Source organism: Antechinus flavipes, chromosome 1 (genome assembly GCF_016432865.1).
Source record: "Antechinus flavipes isolate AdamAnt ecotype Samford, QLD, Australia chromosome 1, AdamAnt_v2, whole genome shotgun sequence".
Lineage (NCBI taxonomy): Eukaryota > Metazoa > Chordata > Mammalia > Dasyuromorphia > Dasyuridae > Antechinus > Antechinus flavipes.
The window spans coordinates 696,980,902-696,995,613 of NC_067398.1; the positions used below are offsets into that span (position 1 = coordinate 696,980,902).

General features: G+C 42.1%; 1 protein-coding gene across 1 annotated transcript in view; it reads left to right on the forward strand.

The window, feature by feature from the left end:
* Positions 1-11,854, forward strand: part of MAPKAPK5 (MAPK activated protein kinase 5) — a 51,056-nt gene extending 39,202 nt beyond the window's left edge. The window contains exons 10-14 of the mRNA XM_051972799.1: positions 2,203-2,323; positions 4,169-4,299; positions 4,603-4,718; positions 5,840-5,944; positions 8,271-11,854. Of these exons, the coding sequence (XP_051828759.1) occupies positions 2,203-2,323; positions 4,169-4,299; positions 4,603-4,718; positions 5,840-5,944; positions 8,271-8,365 (568 nt within the window). The 3' untranslated portion in view covers positions 8,366-11,854. The remainder of the gene's footprint in view (positions 1-2,202; positions 2,324-4,168; positions 4,300-4,602; positions 4,719-5,839; positions 5,945-8,270) is intronic.
* Positions 11,855-14,712: the final 2,858 nt, after the last annotated feature.

Below are 14,712 nucleotides of genomic sequence, written 5' to 3' on the forward strand. Positions count from 1 at the left end.
TTAGCCTATTGAGCAAGCAAGCCTTACTGGAAAGGACTCTGGATCTGAAGTTAGAAAGCCTGGGTTCCTGTCCTCAGTTTACATGATTACCTGGGTGACCTTGGCAAATCATTTCATCTCTCTGGGTCTTAATTTCCCTATCTCTAAAATGAAGTGATTGGACTTTAAGACATTTATGTTCATATGATCCTAATGGAAATCTGTATTTTGCAGGTGGCTTTGTGGTAGTTTTTCTGCAATCTCTAGCTTTCTAGAGAGTGAAAGACACAATCTCTGTAATGTGTAATTAATGTAATAAGAAATTATAGCTCTACTCCAAATACTTTGAACTGAGTAGCTCAAAGAGTCCCAAACTTTGAAAGATCAGCTGGATGACTGAGACTTGAACAGAAGAAGTAGTTGGGAAGGGAATGCAGTAGAAGGCAATTCGGTTTGCTAAGAGGAACCAGAAATTTATGGGTCAGTTCCCCATATCTGATTTAAATATCCATAGATTGTGTAGCAATATCCCAAGTCAGTGCTGATCCTCTGCCCTCGTAAGTCCTGACATTTTGCTTTAGACCAGCATCCCTGGAGCTCAGGTCTTTGTCCCAGTGAAAGCAAGAGCAAGTCTGTGGACCTAATTAGAGATTTTTTCTTCATTTGTACTCACTGTTGGCCAGCATAGCCATTCAACTAAGTCATCTTTTGTAAAAAGTAACTAAAACTCAGAAATTCAGTCCTTGAATTTCAGATTGCCTCTGAAGAGCTACATGAAGTTCAGAGGTTGTCTAAATATACCTGGACGGAATCCTTTTTTTTTTCTTTTTTTTTTTTTTTTTTAAATTTGTAATTTCTGTTTATTAAGAAGAAATGATAAATTCCCTTGATTAAAAACAAAACCTCTGAAGCATTTATGAGTCATTAAATATATTTCCTATAATAACATCTTAAGTAGGCATTATAAGTACTTTATATTAGTACATTATATAGTACCTTCTACTAATCCACTTTATTTTTTTTACAGTTAAAATTATTTTTTATTTGTATACATGATTTATTAGTATTATTAGGAGTTTGTCTATTTAATCTTTTTTTAAAAAATGATAACTTTTTATTGATAGAACCCATGCCAGGGTAATTTTTTTATATTATCCCTTGCACTCGCTTCTGTTCCGATTTTTCCCCTCCCTCCCTCCACCCCCTCCCCTAGATTGCAAGCAGTCCTATATATGTTAAATATGTTGCAGTATATCCTAGATACAATAAATGTTTGCAGAACCAAACAGTTCTCTTGTTGTACAGGGAGAATTGGATTCAGAAGGTATAAATAACCCGGGAAGAAAAACAAAAATGCAAATAGTTTACATTCATTTCCCAGTGTTCTTTCTTTGGGTGTAGCTGCTTCTGTCCATCCTTGATCAATTGAAATGGAGTTAGGTCTCTTTGTCAAAGAAATCCACTTCCATCAGAATACATCCTCATACAGTATCGTTGTTGAAGTATATAATGATCTCCTGGTTCTGCTCATTTCACTCAGCATCAGTCCATGTAGGTCTCTCCAAGCCTCTCTGTATTCATCCTGCTGGTCATTTCTTACAGAACAATAATATTCCATAACATTCATATACCACAATTTACCCAGCCATTCTCCAATTGATGGGCATCCATTCAATTTCCAGCTTCTAGCCACTACAAACAGGGCTGCCACAAACATTTTGGCACATACAGGTCCCTTACCCTTCTTTAGTATTTCTTTGGGGTATAAGCCCAGAAGTAATACTGCTGGATCAAAGGGTCTGCACAGTTTGATAACTTTTTGGGCATAATTCCAGATTGCTCTCCAGAATGGCTGGATTTGTTTACAACTCCACCAACAAGGCATCAGTGTCCCAGTTACTGAATCCTTTTCTTAGTGGCACATCCTTTCTGCTTCTGCCAAGTCCTCTGTAACATGAAGCCATGCAGGTCTGATTCTAATGGTGGGTTAGCAATGTAACCCCAGAGTGAATTGACCAGGGACTCTTGAAGGAACAGCAGGGTCAATGCTGGGATTCCCAGGCATAGTTTTTTAGGTACCTTGAGCTTCATCGAGTTTGACTGGTAAATGGGGGAAGGCGAGGAGAAGCCGGGAATGGTGAAAAGCAGCTCTAGGCCATGTGTTTCTATTAGAATTTCTGCCAGTAGCGGGACACGTCAGGAGTGTTTGTCTTCTTCCCATAGGTTGCTGAAGGTCAAGCCAGAGGAGCGGCTTACCATTGAGGGGGTGTTGGACCACCCCTGGCTAAACTCAAATGAAGCTCTGGACAATGTGCTGCCATCTGCCCAGCTGATGATGGACAAGGTTTTTGCTGATACCTCTTTTGTTTCTGGGAAATGTCTGGGCAAAGGGTCATGTTATGGTCAACTATCCTTTTAGGAGACTAACGTGGTCCCCAGAAATGTGGTATCATTTGTGTGACAGGAAGTATTTTCATAAAAAACTAGACCAAGAGGTAGACGCCAAGAAACTACTGACCTAGGGCTGGAGTGGTTGAAATATAGGTCTCTATTCCCAGTTACTTTAAGTGTTTATTGAGCACCTACTTCCCCTGTGTCCACCCCTATATTAAGCATTATGGGCTATAGAGAAGACTTGGTTCCTGACCTGAGGCTACTTAACACTTTGTTTCTAATGTAGAAAGCAGTTGGAGAATAGTGTCAGACAGTAGATAATTGTGTCATTGTGTAGGACTGAGAAGGCTTTCCGAGAAGAGGGTAATTAACATGGCCCTAGGAGCCAAAGCTCTTTACAAGGGTTAATAAAACACTGTGAACAAAGCCTAGAGTTTGAACATGGTAGAAAATGAACTTAACATGGATCATGGTTAGAGGCAGATCAAGTTGGATAGGGAGAGGGAGCCAGGTTGTGCAAGCCAGGCAGAAGAGTTCAGACTTAATGGCACGGGGACCATCCCAAGTTTCTAATGACCCAGGACTCTAGAGAAGGTGGTGTTTTAGGAAGGTTATTAGCAATTATGTGAGACTTTGGTTGGAAGGAGAATCGGCTTGTAGAGAAGTCATCTAGAAATCTGTGGCAGTAATCTAGGTATGAGATAGATGAGTTTGTTGGCATTTGGAAGAAAGAAGAAAGAATGGCTGGATAAATGGAATACATTGGGGAAGAAAAATCCTTTGGAAGAATTGGTTCCAAGGTAGATGTAGAGAATAAAGGAAAGGGGAGATTTCAGAGACAATGCAGTGGTTTTGAGGCTAGAGAGCAATACCATAATTGACAGAAAGTAGAAATTGGAGAGGTAAGATAGTTTGGGAGGGAAGTTGGGGAAATTGGGTTTGGGTTTGGTTTTGGATATATTGAAATGATAGTGAGACATCTGGGTAGAAGCATTCATTAGCCAATTGGAAATATGGTACCTCAAGTAAGAGGTCAAGACCAGTAGCGTAGATTTGGTACCAAAAAAGATGGTCTGGTCGAAACCATGAGATGGGACAAGCTGTTCAGAGGAGTGAATGAAGAGACAAAAAAAACAGAGAGCCAAAGACTGGGCCCCATTTTGGGGGCAGATGGTGGAGGAAGAAGAGCCATGAGTTGGGAATTCTTTATTGAATGCTGGCTCCAGCGAGGCTTTCTATAAGGCTGTGTAATAGTGCCAAAAAGTAGCTCTCAGATCTGATGGAAAGAACGCTTTTCTTAGGGTCTGAATCTTAGGAAAGTGTGTAATCTGCAGTATGGAAGCATGCTTTACTGTGTGAGCTTACTAGCTGCTTTCTGACATTCAGCCCATCTCTATTTGAATCAGAAGAGTTTTGGTGAGGGTCGCATGAAATGGTCTATGTTAGAATGCTTTGGTAACAACAAGAGAGTATGCAAATGAATATTAGTACTCCACTGCTACTATTATTACTACTTTTATAGTATATTTTCCTATTAGTGCTGCTGCTAGTTTGTTTTTTAAAGCGTAACTCTTGAGTTGCTCTAATCCTGATGGCCCCAGTAACCTACTTGCCATGACGGGATCCTCCTTTGGTTTGGCAGACCATCCCTGTGATACTTGGTGAAATTGGATTAAATGGTTTTGGATTTCCCCCCACATGCCTTTTTCAATCAGTCAGCAAGTATTTATTAATTGCCTGCTATATACCAGGCACTGTGTCAAATGCTAAACTAACTCTGCTGCTTTCTATTCAGGCAGTAGTTGCTGGAATCCAACAGGCTCATGCAGAACAGCTGGCCAACATGAGAATCCAGGACCTCAAAGTCAGCCTCAAACCCCTGCACTCTGTAAATAATCCCATTCTCAGAAAGAGGAAATTGCTTGGGTAATTTGGTTTTGTTTCTGGATTGCGTTATTCTCTTTTCCAACAACAAGGCTAATGTGGTTTGGTTCTGACTCCCCAAACCTAGCCGTGCAAGGAATCTTCAATTTCCTTCTGGGGGGAGAGGAAAGGGGGGAGCCAACTCAGTATGCTCAAGGCATTTTCAGAATTTGGGAGATGTTATCATGATATTGTTGAGCAAAGTCTTTTCTGGGTGCATTGGAATTAACATCTTTTTCAGAGATTTGGATTGGGGAAATCTGACTTTAAAAAAAAAAAATTTACTTTTCCTTCAATGTTTCAAAGCACGAAGCCGAAGGATGGTGTCTATATTCATGACCCTGAGAATGGAGCAGAGGACTCCAATGTGGCACTGGAGAAGCTACGAGATGTCATTGCTCAGTGTATTCTCCCCCAGGCTGGTAAAGGTCACACTCTTTAAGAATGCTTTCTTTGTTTGTACGTCTCTGTGTGTGTGGTGTGTGTGGTGTGTGTGTTTGCATTTAGGGTTTGAAAGTAGCAAGTCTTTTTATGGTGGCCCTTCTGTCTTTGTGTTTTAAAGGCTGCAGGGTAATCCTGTGTCCACTAAGCAAAGTCAGTGTAGAGCCTCAGAGATGCATTAATACTCTCTCTTTGGGTTTCCTTGCCCTTTGTACTTTTGCAGGGAGGGATGTGGTTAAGAGTAGACAGATGAAGTTGGGAGATTTATTTAAAGCTCAGAAGCAAGGGTAGAAATCTGAGAGTGAAATCTTGGCGAATCAATCTAGACAGGATCAAAGTGTGGAGATTGTTGAGCATCTCTTCCAGTTCCTTGGTTTAGGAGTCCATGGGAGTCTGTTAGGAGACTTTGATCAGCATCTTAGTAGCATTAGAAGCGGCACACTCAGTTTAAAACTGACCATTGCTGCTGCATACAAAGTGTACAAAGCTTACGGCCTTTGGTGATTCACGTGGGGAATAATCATCAGCTTCTTGTTAGACAGTACGGGTCTTTGCAGCGGTCCGAGGGCCAATGAGAGGGCTCGCTGTCCACACCTTTCTTCTCTGACTATTCAGATTTTAGGAAAATTCCAAGCATCTTCCTGAAACAAACCCTTTCAAGCTAATTCTTTAATGTTTATGAGATAGGAAAAGAACTCAAGGTAATCAAAATAGCCTAGAGAACTTTGTCCTTTCTGCCTGGGGGTTTCAGAGTCTGGTGGTGGTTGGCCCTGCCTGATGATTAGATTCATGTTAGAATTTAGGGCTCTGTTCTGAGGGGAAATGGATGGGATTATAAAGAACCAAGGATGTAAATGACCTGGAATTATCTGGTCCAAGTAGGGAAGGATATTGAGACTGGTGAGGGTTTACATATTTGATCTTTGAGAATCAACTGATCAAAAATCCTGTCTCCTGGTCCTCTCCTTCCCTCCTGCTTCCTTTCTCCTTCCCTTCCCCCAGTCCCTCCAAGCCTCACCTAAGGAAAGGGACTTCTCTGATGCTCCTTCTACCCTGTGCTGCTTCTGAGAAAACACAACTCCCTGTTCATCCCTTTCAATAGGAGAGAACGAAGACGAGAAGCTGAATGAGGTGATGCAGGAGGCGTGGAAGTACAATCGGGAATGTAAACTCCTTCGGGACACCCTGCAGAGCTTCAGCTGGAACGGTATGGCAGGGCAGGGCTGGGCTCGGAGGAAGTGGCAGGGCAGGGCCGGGCCAGGGAAGGCTGGAGAAGATGGCAGAGCCAGGATGGGCTGGGGGAGGCGGCAGGGCCAGGCTCAGTGTTCAGCCACTCCCCTTCGGCCACCACTGCTGCTGAGTGATTCTCAGGACTCCAGGTCATTCTGGAGGAGAGCGGCTCCAGAGCATTCACTCCCACAAGGATGAGGGTGGTAGGTCTGATAGCTCACAAGATGTGGATCTTTGGGAGAAACCGTCTGATTGAAGTAGGCCTCAGGTTTGGGCAGCAACTGAGTAATAATGTTAATGATCATTTGTTTTTATGGAGTGCTTCAAAGTTTGCAAGTGCTGTATGTGGATTGTCTCATTTGATCTTCCCAATAATTCTGGGAAGTAGGTAAAGATGGGGAAACTGAGTAGGAGTTAAGTAAGTTTCCCAGGGTCCCACAGATAGAAAGTGTCATTTTCAAGCCCACCTCTGGCCACTGTTGCGACCATGCTGCCGACTGTCGAGAGGAGGGAGATAGGGCTAAGTTCTGTGGAGCCTGCCTCCTCTTAATGAGCAGCTGAGGGGAGGGAGGTGTCCTGGTCCTCCCTTCCATGAAGGGAGGGTGGAGCTGACCCACGAGCTTGAGCTCTTTGCAGATGGCAGACCCAATCCCCCTCTTCCAGGGTGCTGAGGATTATTGTGATTGCTGAGCCACTCTAGGTAGTCTTTGAAAAATTGTGCAGATGGGAGGACTAAAGAAGGGCAGGAGTTCTGATTTTTCCCAAAAAGGGAACAGTGGAGTGTACAGATGGTGGGCTAATGAGCTTAGTTTTGATTTCTGGCAAAATTCTTATGGACACTTTCAAAAGGAGTGATGAGTGAACATCTGGAGGAGGAGGCAGGTGGAGAACAGGCCGTGTTCCACTGCCCTCATTTAATTTGTGAGCTGGGCTCGTTAGCTAGGTGGCTTTGAAATTGGAACCAAAAAAGTCCTTTGTGGCTTTGGCTTGGAAGGAGGTCTCTCAGAGTATCCCCAGGGTCTTGGAACATTTTTATCCGGGATCCTGGAGGAAGGTTCAGAGCTTGTCCCCGGGATGCAGATGTCAGCAATCTAGGAAAAATGACTAAGGTGCTGATTGACTAAGAATTCAAGAGGATGGGGATGGGTTACCACCCTGACTAACCTTGAGAAGCTGAATAAGATCAAATAAAAAGTCTTATATTAGGGTGTAAAATATTACCTTTGCAAACCCAAACAGGGGAAGTGGCTGGACAGTAATTCATCTTTAAGAGGTTTGGGTGTCTTCGGAGATAGAAAGCTAGACTTGGAGTCAGTCACTTACCAACTTTGTGATCCTGGCCCTGTCACTTTTACCTCCACTGTAATCTTGGGATCATAAGAATACTTCCTTCCTATGAATGTTTTGAGAGAATATTTATAGAGCAATTGGCACGTTTGCTTCAACAAGTAGTTGTTTGTTCTTGAGGCAGCTGGGTGATGAGGCTGTCCTAAAAGTAACCCAGTTTTAGACTACCTGAAAAGAATGAGGGCTGACTATCCTGTCTGGAATGGTGTATTCTGGGCTCTATACAACTTTTAGAAAGAGCATCAGTTAGCTATGACTAGGGTGCTTAAGGACCTCAAAAACACCATTCTAAGTTCTGGAAAGTGAAGATCGGGGAAGCCAGCCAAGGGGAGGACGTTGATAGCTAGCTTCAAATGTTTGAAGGGCTGAAATATAGATCAGATCTGTCAAAGGACAGGATGTAGAGAAAGAAGAGAAAAGTTGTTAAAAAGCAGCTTTAAGATCAGTGCAAGTAATAGCTCAAGAAGTCTTCATTCAGACTTGGATGATTATTGTATACAGGTGATTTGGAGGCTGATATGGGTTGGACTAGACTGTTTTCCAGTTCTGTGAGCCAAGAAGTACCAAAATGCGGGGAGAGGAGTAGACTCCTCTGGGGCCTCTGTGTGACTACCGATTTCTATCCTTGGCAGAGATGAGCTCCATTGAGAGGGGTGTGTCTGTCTGTCTGTCTGTCTGTCTCTGCTGCGGGTGTGTGTTAGAAGGCTCAGGGCACCTCTCTCCCTTTTTCCCTCCCCACAGACAGTGGGTCTGGCCCGACACTGGTAGTTAAAGGCCCTGGTGATCACACTAGGGCACGTGGGGATTTGTCCTGAGTCTCTCCTGGATGGAGCCGGGTCATATGGCGAGCCAGGCCCAGGCCCTGGGAACCCTCTGCACTGCCGGATCGTGGCTTCCAGGGCATTCTCTTGCCAGAGCAAGTCTATTGATACTAACTCTGTTCTTTTGCTTTTCAGGCCGTGGATTCACAGACAAAGTGGATCGACTAAAACTGGCAGAAATTGTGAAACAAGTGATTGAAGAACAGACAGCTTCTCATGAGTCCCAATAGCCACAGCCTTGGAATATTAGTTTGTTTTTGTTTTATTTTTTACATTTTGAAAATTTATTCCTTAACTGTACAAAGTAATTTTTATGTAAATTAATAAATCATAATTTCATTAAATTTCCATTCTGCTGAAAGATGCTGTATAGGTGTAGATACAAGAATCATTGGTACTGTAATATTTTTTTAAGACAAGCTGAGTTCTTAGAAATAGCTTATCACTTCTGTATTGTTCATTTGTATGTCTCTAAGGCAGATGATGTCACCAAGATCCTTTGACTTGTAATAGATACAGAGTACTATGCCAGTGCAGAGCAGCTAAGCAGTTTCATAGGCCTTTCTGCTCTGTAAAAGCTGGAACAGAATTGTGGAATATAATCTCAGAAGGTCCCTGTGTGCTCCCCCCTGAACTATCAGGGCCTGTGACAGCTGGAGCACCAGAGTGGGGCAGCTCTGTTGGCTTTGACCCCAGACGGTCACGGAGGGAGCCCAGCAAGCCGATCCTCAGCCCGCCTGACCTCTGAGGCCGGAGCCATTGGGCTTGCCCCAGAGTGAGGGATTTTTTGGTGCAGAACTTGTCTTATTTCCTTTCCTGTTTTTCTCCTGATCTTTCTAGGGTGGAATAGTAAGGTCCCTTAAGGTTTTCTCTTTGTGTAATGGTTAGGAATGAAAAGGATTTGAATAGTTTAGTATAAAGGCAGATTCTAGTCCATTTATTCGTTTTATGCTTGTAGGTTCCTCAAATGTTCGCCTTGTTTTTCCAGCCCTGAATATAAGATTATCTCTCCCTGTTGCCTTTTATCCAAGGGTTTTTTTTTTGTTGTTGTTGTTTGTTTGTCTTGGTTCCTCCTTCCTTGTTCTTCTGTTGATTCTAAACCTTGGTCGAGGGCGTGGAAGGCTCTGTGTTGTATATATCTGTTGACTCTGAGACTAGAAACTTCTGCATCATTAAGATTTCTTCTCCCCAAATCTGTGCTCTTCTCTCAGCCTATTTGGCCATGTTTCTCCCTCCTGCTCCCATATGTTCACTCAACTGTCATAGCCAGTCATTAGACTGAACATATTCAGAGCATGGCCCTCAATCTGCTATGATATTTTTCTATTTAAAAAAACAAAGGCTTTTAGAGAGACTCTGGTACCTATGTAGGTAAGCAGACTAGGCGATGGAGCTGGGATGCCATTCAGGAAGAGAAAAAGTAAATTTGTTCACTTTGACAGTACGCCAAGTTGATCAGCTAGCACTGATTAAGACACGGGACTAGGCTGAGGCAAAAATGAACCAGTCAGTGCCTTGAAGGAGCTTCCACTACGCCAGCTCTCTTAACCAGCAAGCACTGATAAAGCTCCTCCTGCTATGGATCAGCCCCTCCTAGAGCCAGTCTCTGGGGTTAGAGACCATAGGGAGACAGTCCCTGTTCTTAGGGTACCCCTTCGAGTTCTGGGGTTCTAGTTGACAACTTGGATTCCTTGGGCTGCTGCTCCATGGCTGCTGACCATTTCCAAGCTCTTTTCTGAATAGATCTTCAGTTGGTTAGAACCACATGGGGCAACTCTGACAATTTGTGAGAAAGCCTGTGGCCATTTAGAGAGTTTCTTTGCCCTTACACTGCTGCCTGCTCAGGCAGCACAGCTAGACTTTCTTCCCCTTTGGCAATGCTTTCCATCATCCAAGAGGCCATTACAGGATCGTGGCTACAGATAGCTCTCTTGGTTGAGAGCTGCAGAACTCAAACCTGAGGGAATCAAGGAGGGGAGTTTCTAGGAGGAAATGGGGGTGCTTGTGCCTGAGGAGCATTGCCATCAGCCCAAGCTTTTCCTTTTGTGTAGATTCTGGGACTTCATCTCCACCCCAGAGTTGAAAATACATCTGCTTGAACGCCCCTCTTTTTTACTAGGGCTGGAAGTGGCTGAGGTATAAGGGACATCTGAGGCAGCGAACGATAGGTTACCTGTTTTTCACCTCAGGGGCCATTGAACATCAGTCCGTAAAACCAAGAGAAAGTGTTTTGAGGCCTGTGGGAGGACCGAGCTGACCTAGAGAGGCCACATGGGGCGTCTGATCTATTGCCACTCAGTCATGGCGGTCCTTTTGGCGGGCTTGGGATGCTCCGGCCAGGGATCCCTGGCCTCTAAGCCCGCAGGGCTGGCGCTTACTTTGAAGTAGCCTTCTCTCCTGCTTTGTGGGTATAATCCAAACCTGAGCCACACTTTCAGGGGTCTCTTTTTTGTGTAAATATTAAGGAGTGTCCTACTCCTGAAAGGCTTTGACACATTCTGGCTAAGGTAGGCCTTGTGGATTGGAGAGTTGATAAGAAAACCACTCCTGCCCAGAGAGGTGAGTTGCACGAAGTTACCAGGTGTAGATCGTCTTGACTTTCTCCTTTGTACCTCTGACCTCTCCCCACTGATTTATTTATGAAAGCCATTGTTTGTTAGTGAAATGCCTTTGGATCATCCATAGTTAGGTGTCTGGTAGGCGGCAGAGCCAATCCTACCTGTATCTTGTGTGTCTTTATGAACTAATATGTATGGGCAGGGTCATCAGAAAGGTGTTTTGAAGTGTGTGGACATGAGGAATTATCCTTTCCCTCTCTCCCCCTTTTTTTAGAGAGTTCATGTTAAGTGTATTATCCATTTGAGAAAGGACCAATTTGAAGGATCGATAGGTAAGAATAGGGTAACAAGGTCAAAGATTGATTTCAGGCATGTTATAAACAGCTGTGTTTGACAACAAAGATGGGATGTAATTTAATTTCTAATTATGCTGTAATCTTTTAAGTGGGAAAAAGCCAATCATTGAATTATCAAGAGGGGTAATGGATATGGAGTAAGTTCTTGGCCTCTCAGAACTGTTGAAATTCAGTCTGAGTCTAGGATTAGAAGGTGCAGATGAGTCTGGGATCTGCCTGAAGTACGGGGAGTTTTCAAACTCGGAGTTCCCTATGCCAATGGAATAAAAAGTCCAAATGGTTCCTTCCCCACAAATGATTATTCTTATTCCATCCTACTCATTGATTTTAAGATAATCACTCAAATATGTAATTCCAATGATTTTTGTGAAGTCCTGGAGGAATCTCCCCAGATTCTTCAAATTGAAATGTTCACATTGGACAATTTTAAAGAAACGCTCTTTTATACAAAATGCAAAGACAAAGATGTGTCTAGAAATCCTTTGGTCTGTAGGGGTATTCTTCAGAACTAATGACCTACCTGTCTGACAATATTTTATCTTTTTGTCAGATGATGAAGAGAAACTTTGTCATCTTTTCAAGGAAAGAAATGTTACAAATTGATAATGAACCATCAGCCCAGGTAGTTTGTCTACAGCAGTGATGGCGTGTGAGACATCCCCTAGTACCTACCCTTCATTTCTGTGTCAGGTCAAGAATGTTCTCCTTTTTCAGTGTTACCTGTATGCTTATTTTTATTTTGGAATCAGTATTATATTGTAAATATTCTACATTGTTGTATATAAAATGATTTTACTAAAGTTAAGAGATGCTGAGTCTTATTTTTAGAATAAAATGGAAACTCTAGGAAGATTCCTGTTTACACCAAAGGGCAACCACCTTCTTATGGGTTCAAATTCTGGTCTGCTACCTTGACTCTCTTTGGACATTCAATCACTGGGCTAGTCCCTTCCTTTCTCTGGGCCTTACTTTCCAACACTCTGCAAAATGATAATTTTTAAAGGTTCTTCTATTCCATTTCTGAATCTGTGATCCTATTTTTTTCAGTCCTATGCCTACAATCCAACTATACCTGTTTTAGCCAATGAAAGCAGGTGAATGGCAAAAACAAAAAAACAAAAACTCCACCAATGTCGTGTGTACTATATAATGTGTATCTCCCTTTGTGGATATGAGATAGAGTAGAAAACATTTTAAATTGTTTTTATTTGCAGTTGTGAAATGTGCACCAGAAATTATTTCTTAGACACCATTCTGCTCCTGAGGAAATTTTACCTGACAGTAAAAAGTATGAAAAGTCAGATTGGGGAGGGTCTCATATGGACGTGAATCTGTGTATATAGAGGGGTGGTGGTTTCTAAAATGCCCAGCGTTAATGACCAACTCTAAAAGACATTGGGAGCCGATAGACAGCTGCACTGGGACGCTGAGCACAGAGAGGCACTAATTTGGGGAAAAGCAGTGAGCAGAGCTCTTGGTCTTGGCCTCGGATCTGGAAGCACCTCACCCTGTAACCATCCCAACACAATTCTTTTCAGTTCAGAGATGCTATTGAGCAAGGGGGTATACCCTAGGACTGCACCTAGGACTGAAGATCTTTTTTTTCTCTCTTGTCCTTAAAGCTGGGTACTGGCAGAACCTGTTGAGTGGGCAGAAAGAATTCCTATAAAGAACCCATTTATCCAAGCAGCACCAAAGCTTCTCTGGTTCTGGGCAGGTCAAGAACTAAGACACTGAGACACAAAAGAGAGATCAACACTGGGAAGAGGTAGCCAGAGGGTTTGCCCAACATCCTGGGATTCTCTGCTGCTAAAACCAACAACTGCAGTTGTCACCTAGGGATGTGTGATGATGGACCGTGTCACCAGTGGAGCTTGGAACTGAGGTAAGGTGCTGAGATGGACACTCAGAACTGTCAGCTGCTTCATGAAATCTGACCCATCTCCAGAGAAACAGAGGCTGTGAAAGAGATCCTTTTTTTTTTTAAATAACTTTTTATTGACAGAACCCATGCCAGGGTAATTTTTTACAGCATTATCCCTTGTACTCACTTCTGTTCCGATTTTTCCCCTCCCTCCCTCCACCCCTTCCCCCAGATGGCAAGCAGTCCTTTACATGTTAAATAGGTTACAGTATATCCTAGATACAATATATGTGTGCAGAACCGAACAGTTCTCTTGTACAAGGAGAAATGGATTCAGAAGGTATAAATAACCCGGGAAGAAAAACAAAAATGCAAGCAGTTTATATTCATTTCCCAGTGTTCGTTCTTTGGGTGTAGCTGCTTCTGTCCATCCTTGATCAATTGAAATGGAGTTAGGTCTCTTTGTCAAAGAAATCCACTTCCATCAGAATACATCTTCATACAGTATCGTTGTTGAGGTATATAATGATCTGGTTCTGCTCATTTCACTTAGCATCAGTTCATGTAAGTCTTGCCAGTCCTAAGAGATCCTTCCTTAACTGGGATTATCCTTGATTTTAAAAGCAGTTTTCCACAGCAAGTAATGCTCCCTAGAATTAGTATGTTAGTTAAAATATATAAATATAATTTCTGAATTAAGTATGTTTACATATACATACATATATAATGTTAGAATACATATATATATATATTTAATTTCTGGATTTAATGTTAGTTGAAATGTGTGTGTGTAAATATAGATATTTTCTAAATTTAGACATCTAAAAGCATTTCCATATACACAGAATATAAAGAGGGTTGTATGAGAAACTGAATCTTCATCTTTTTATTAAGTTTTTTATTTTCAAAACATGCAAAGATCGTTTTCAACATTCACCCTCCCTTCCCCACTGTTCTCTCCTACACAGTAAGTTAATCCAATATAGGTTAAACATGTGCAATTCTTCTAACCACATTTCCACATTTGTCATGCTGCATAAGAAAAAGCAGATCAAAAAAAACCAAACAACAAAAAAAGGTTCAGTCCCCACGGTCCTCTTTCTGGATGCAGATGGCTCCATCCCAAATCTATTGGGATTGGCCTGAATCACCTCATTGTTGAAAAGAGCCAAGGCCTTCAGGGTTGATCATCACATAATCTTGTTGCTCTGTATAGTGTTGCTCCTGGTTGTAGTCACCTCACTAAGCATCAGTTCATGTAAGTATTTTCAGGCTTCTCTGAAATTAACTTGCTCATCATTTCATATAGAACAATAATATTTCATTACCTTCATATACCATAATTTATTCAGCCATTCTCCAACTGATGGGCATCTACTCAGCTGCTTTTTCTTGTAAATTTTTATTTTTATTTTTTAATTATTGCTAAAGCTTTTTATTCTCAAAACATACGCATAGGTAATTTTCAAAATTCACCCTTGCAAAACCTTGTGTTCCAAATTGTAAATATTTATTTTTAACAAAATTCATAAAAAAGAAAACCTGAGTTCCAAATTCTCCCTCCCTTACCCATTGAGAAGGCAAACAATATGGCACCCATTGTACACGTGAAGTCATGAAAAACATTTCCACATCTTGGGAAAAAAATAAAGTGAAAAATAATATGCACTTAATCTGCACTCAAGAGTTGCATTAGTTCTTTTTCTGAAGGTGGATAGCATCTTTAGAGTTGTCTTAGAGATCATTTCATCTCAGAACATTTTGAAGATATTAAGGTTTAGAGGGGATACTTGTTTCTT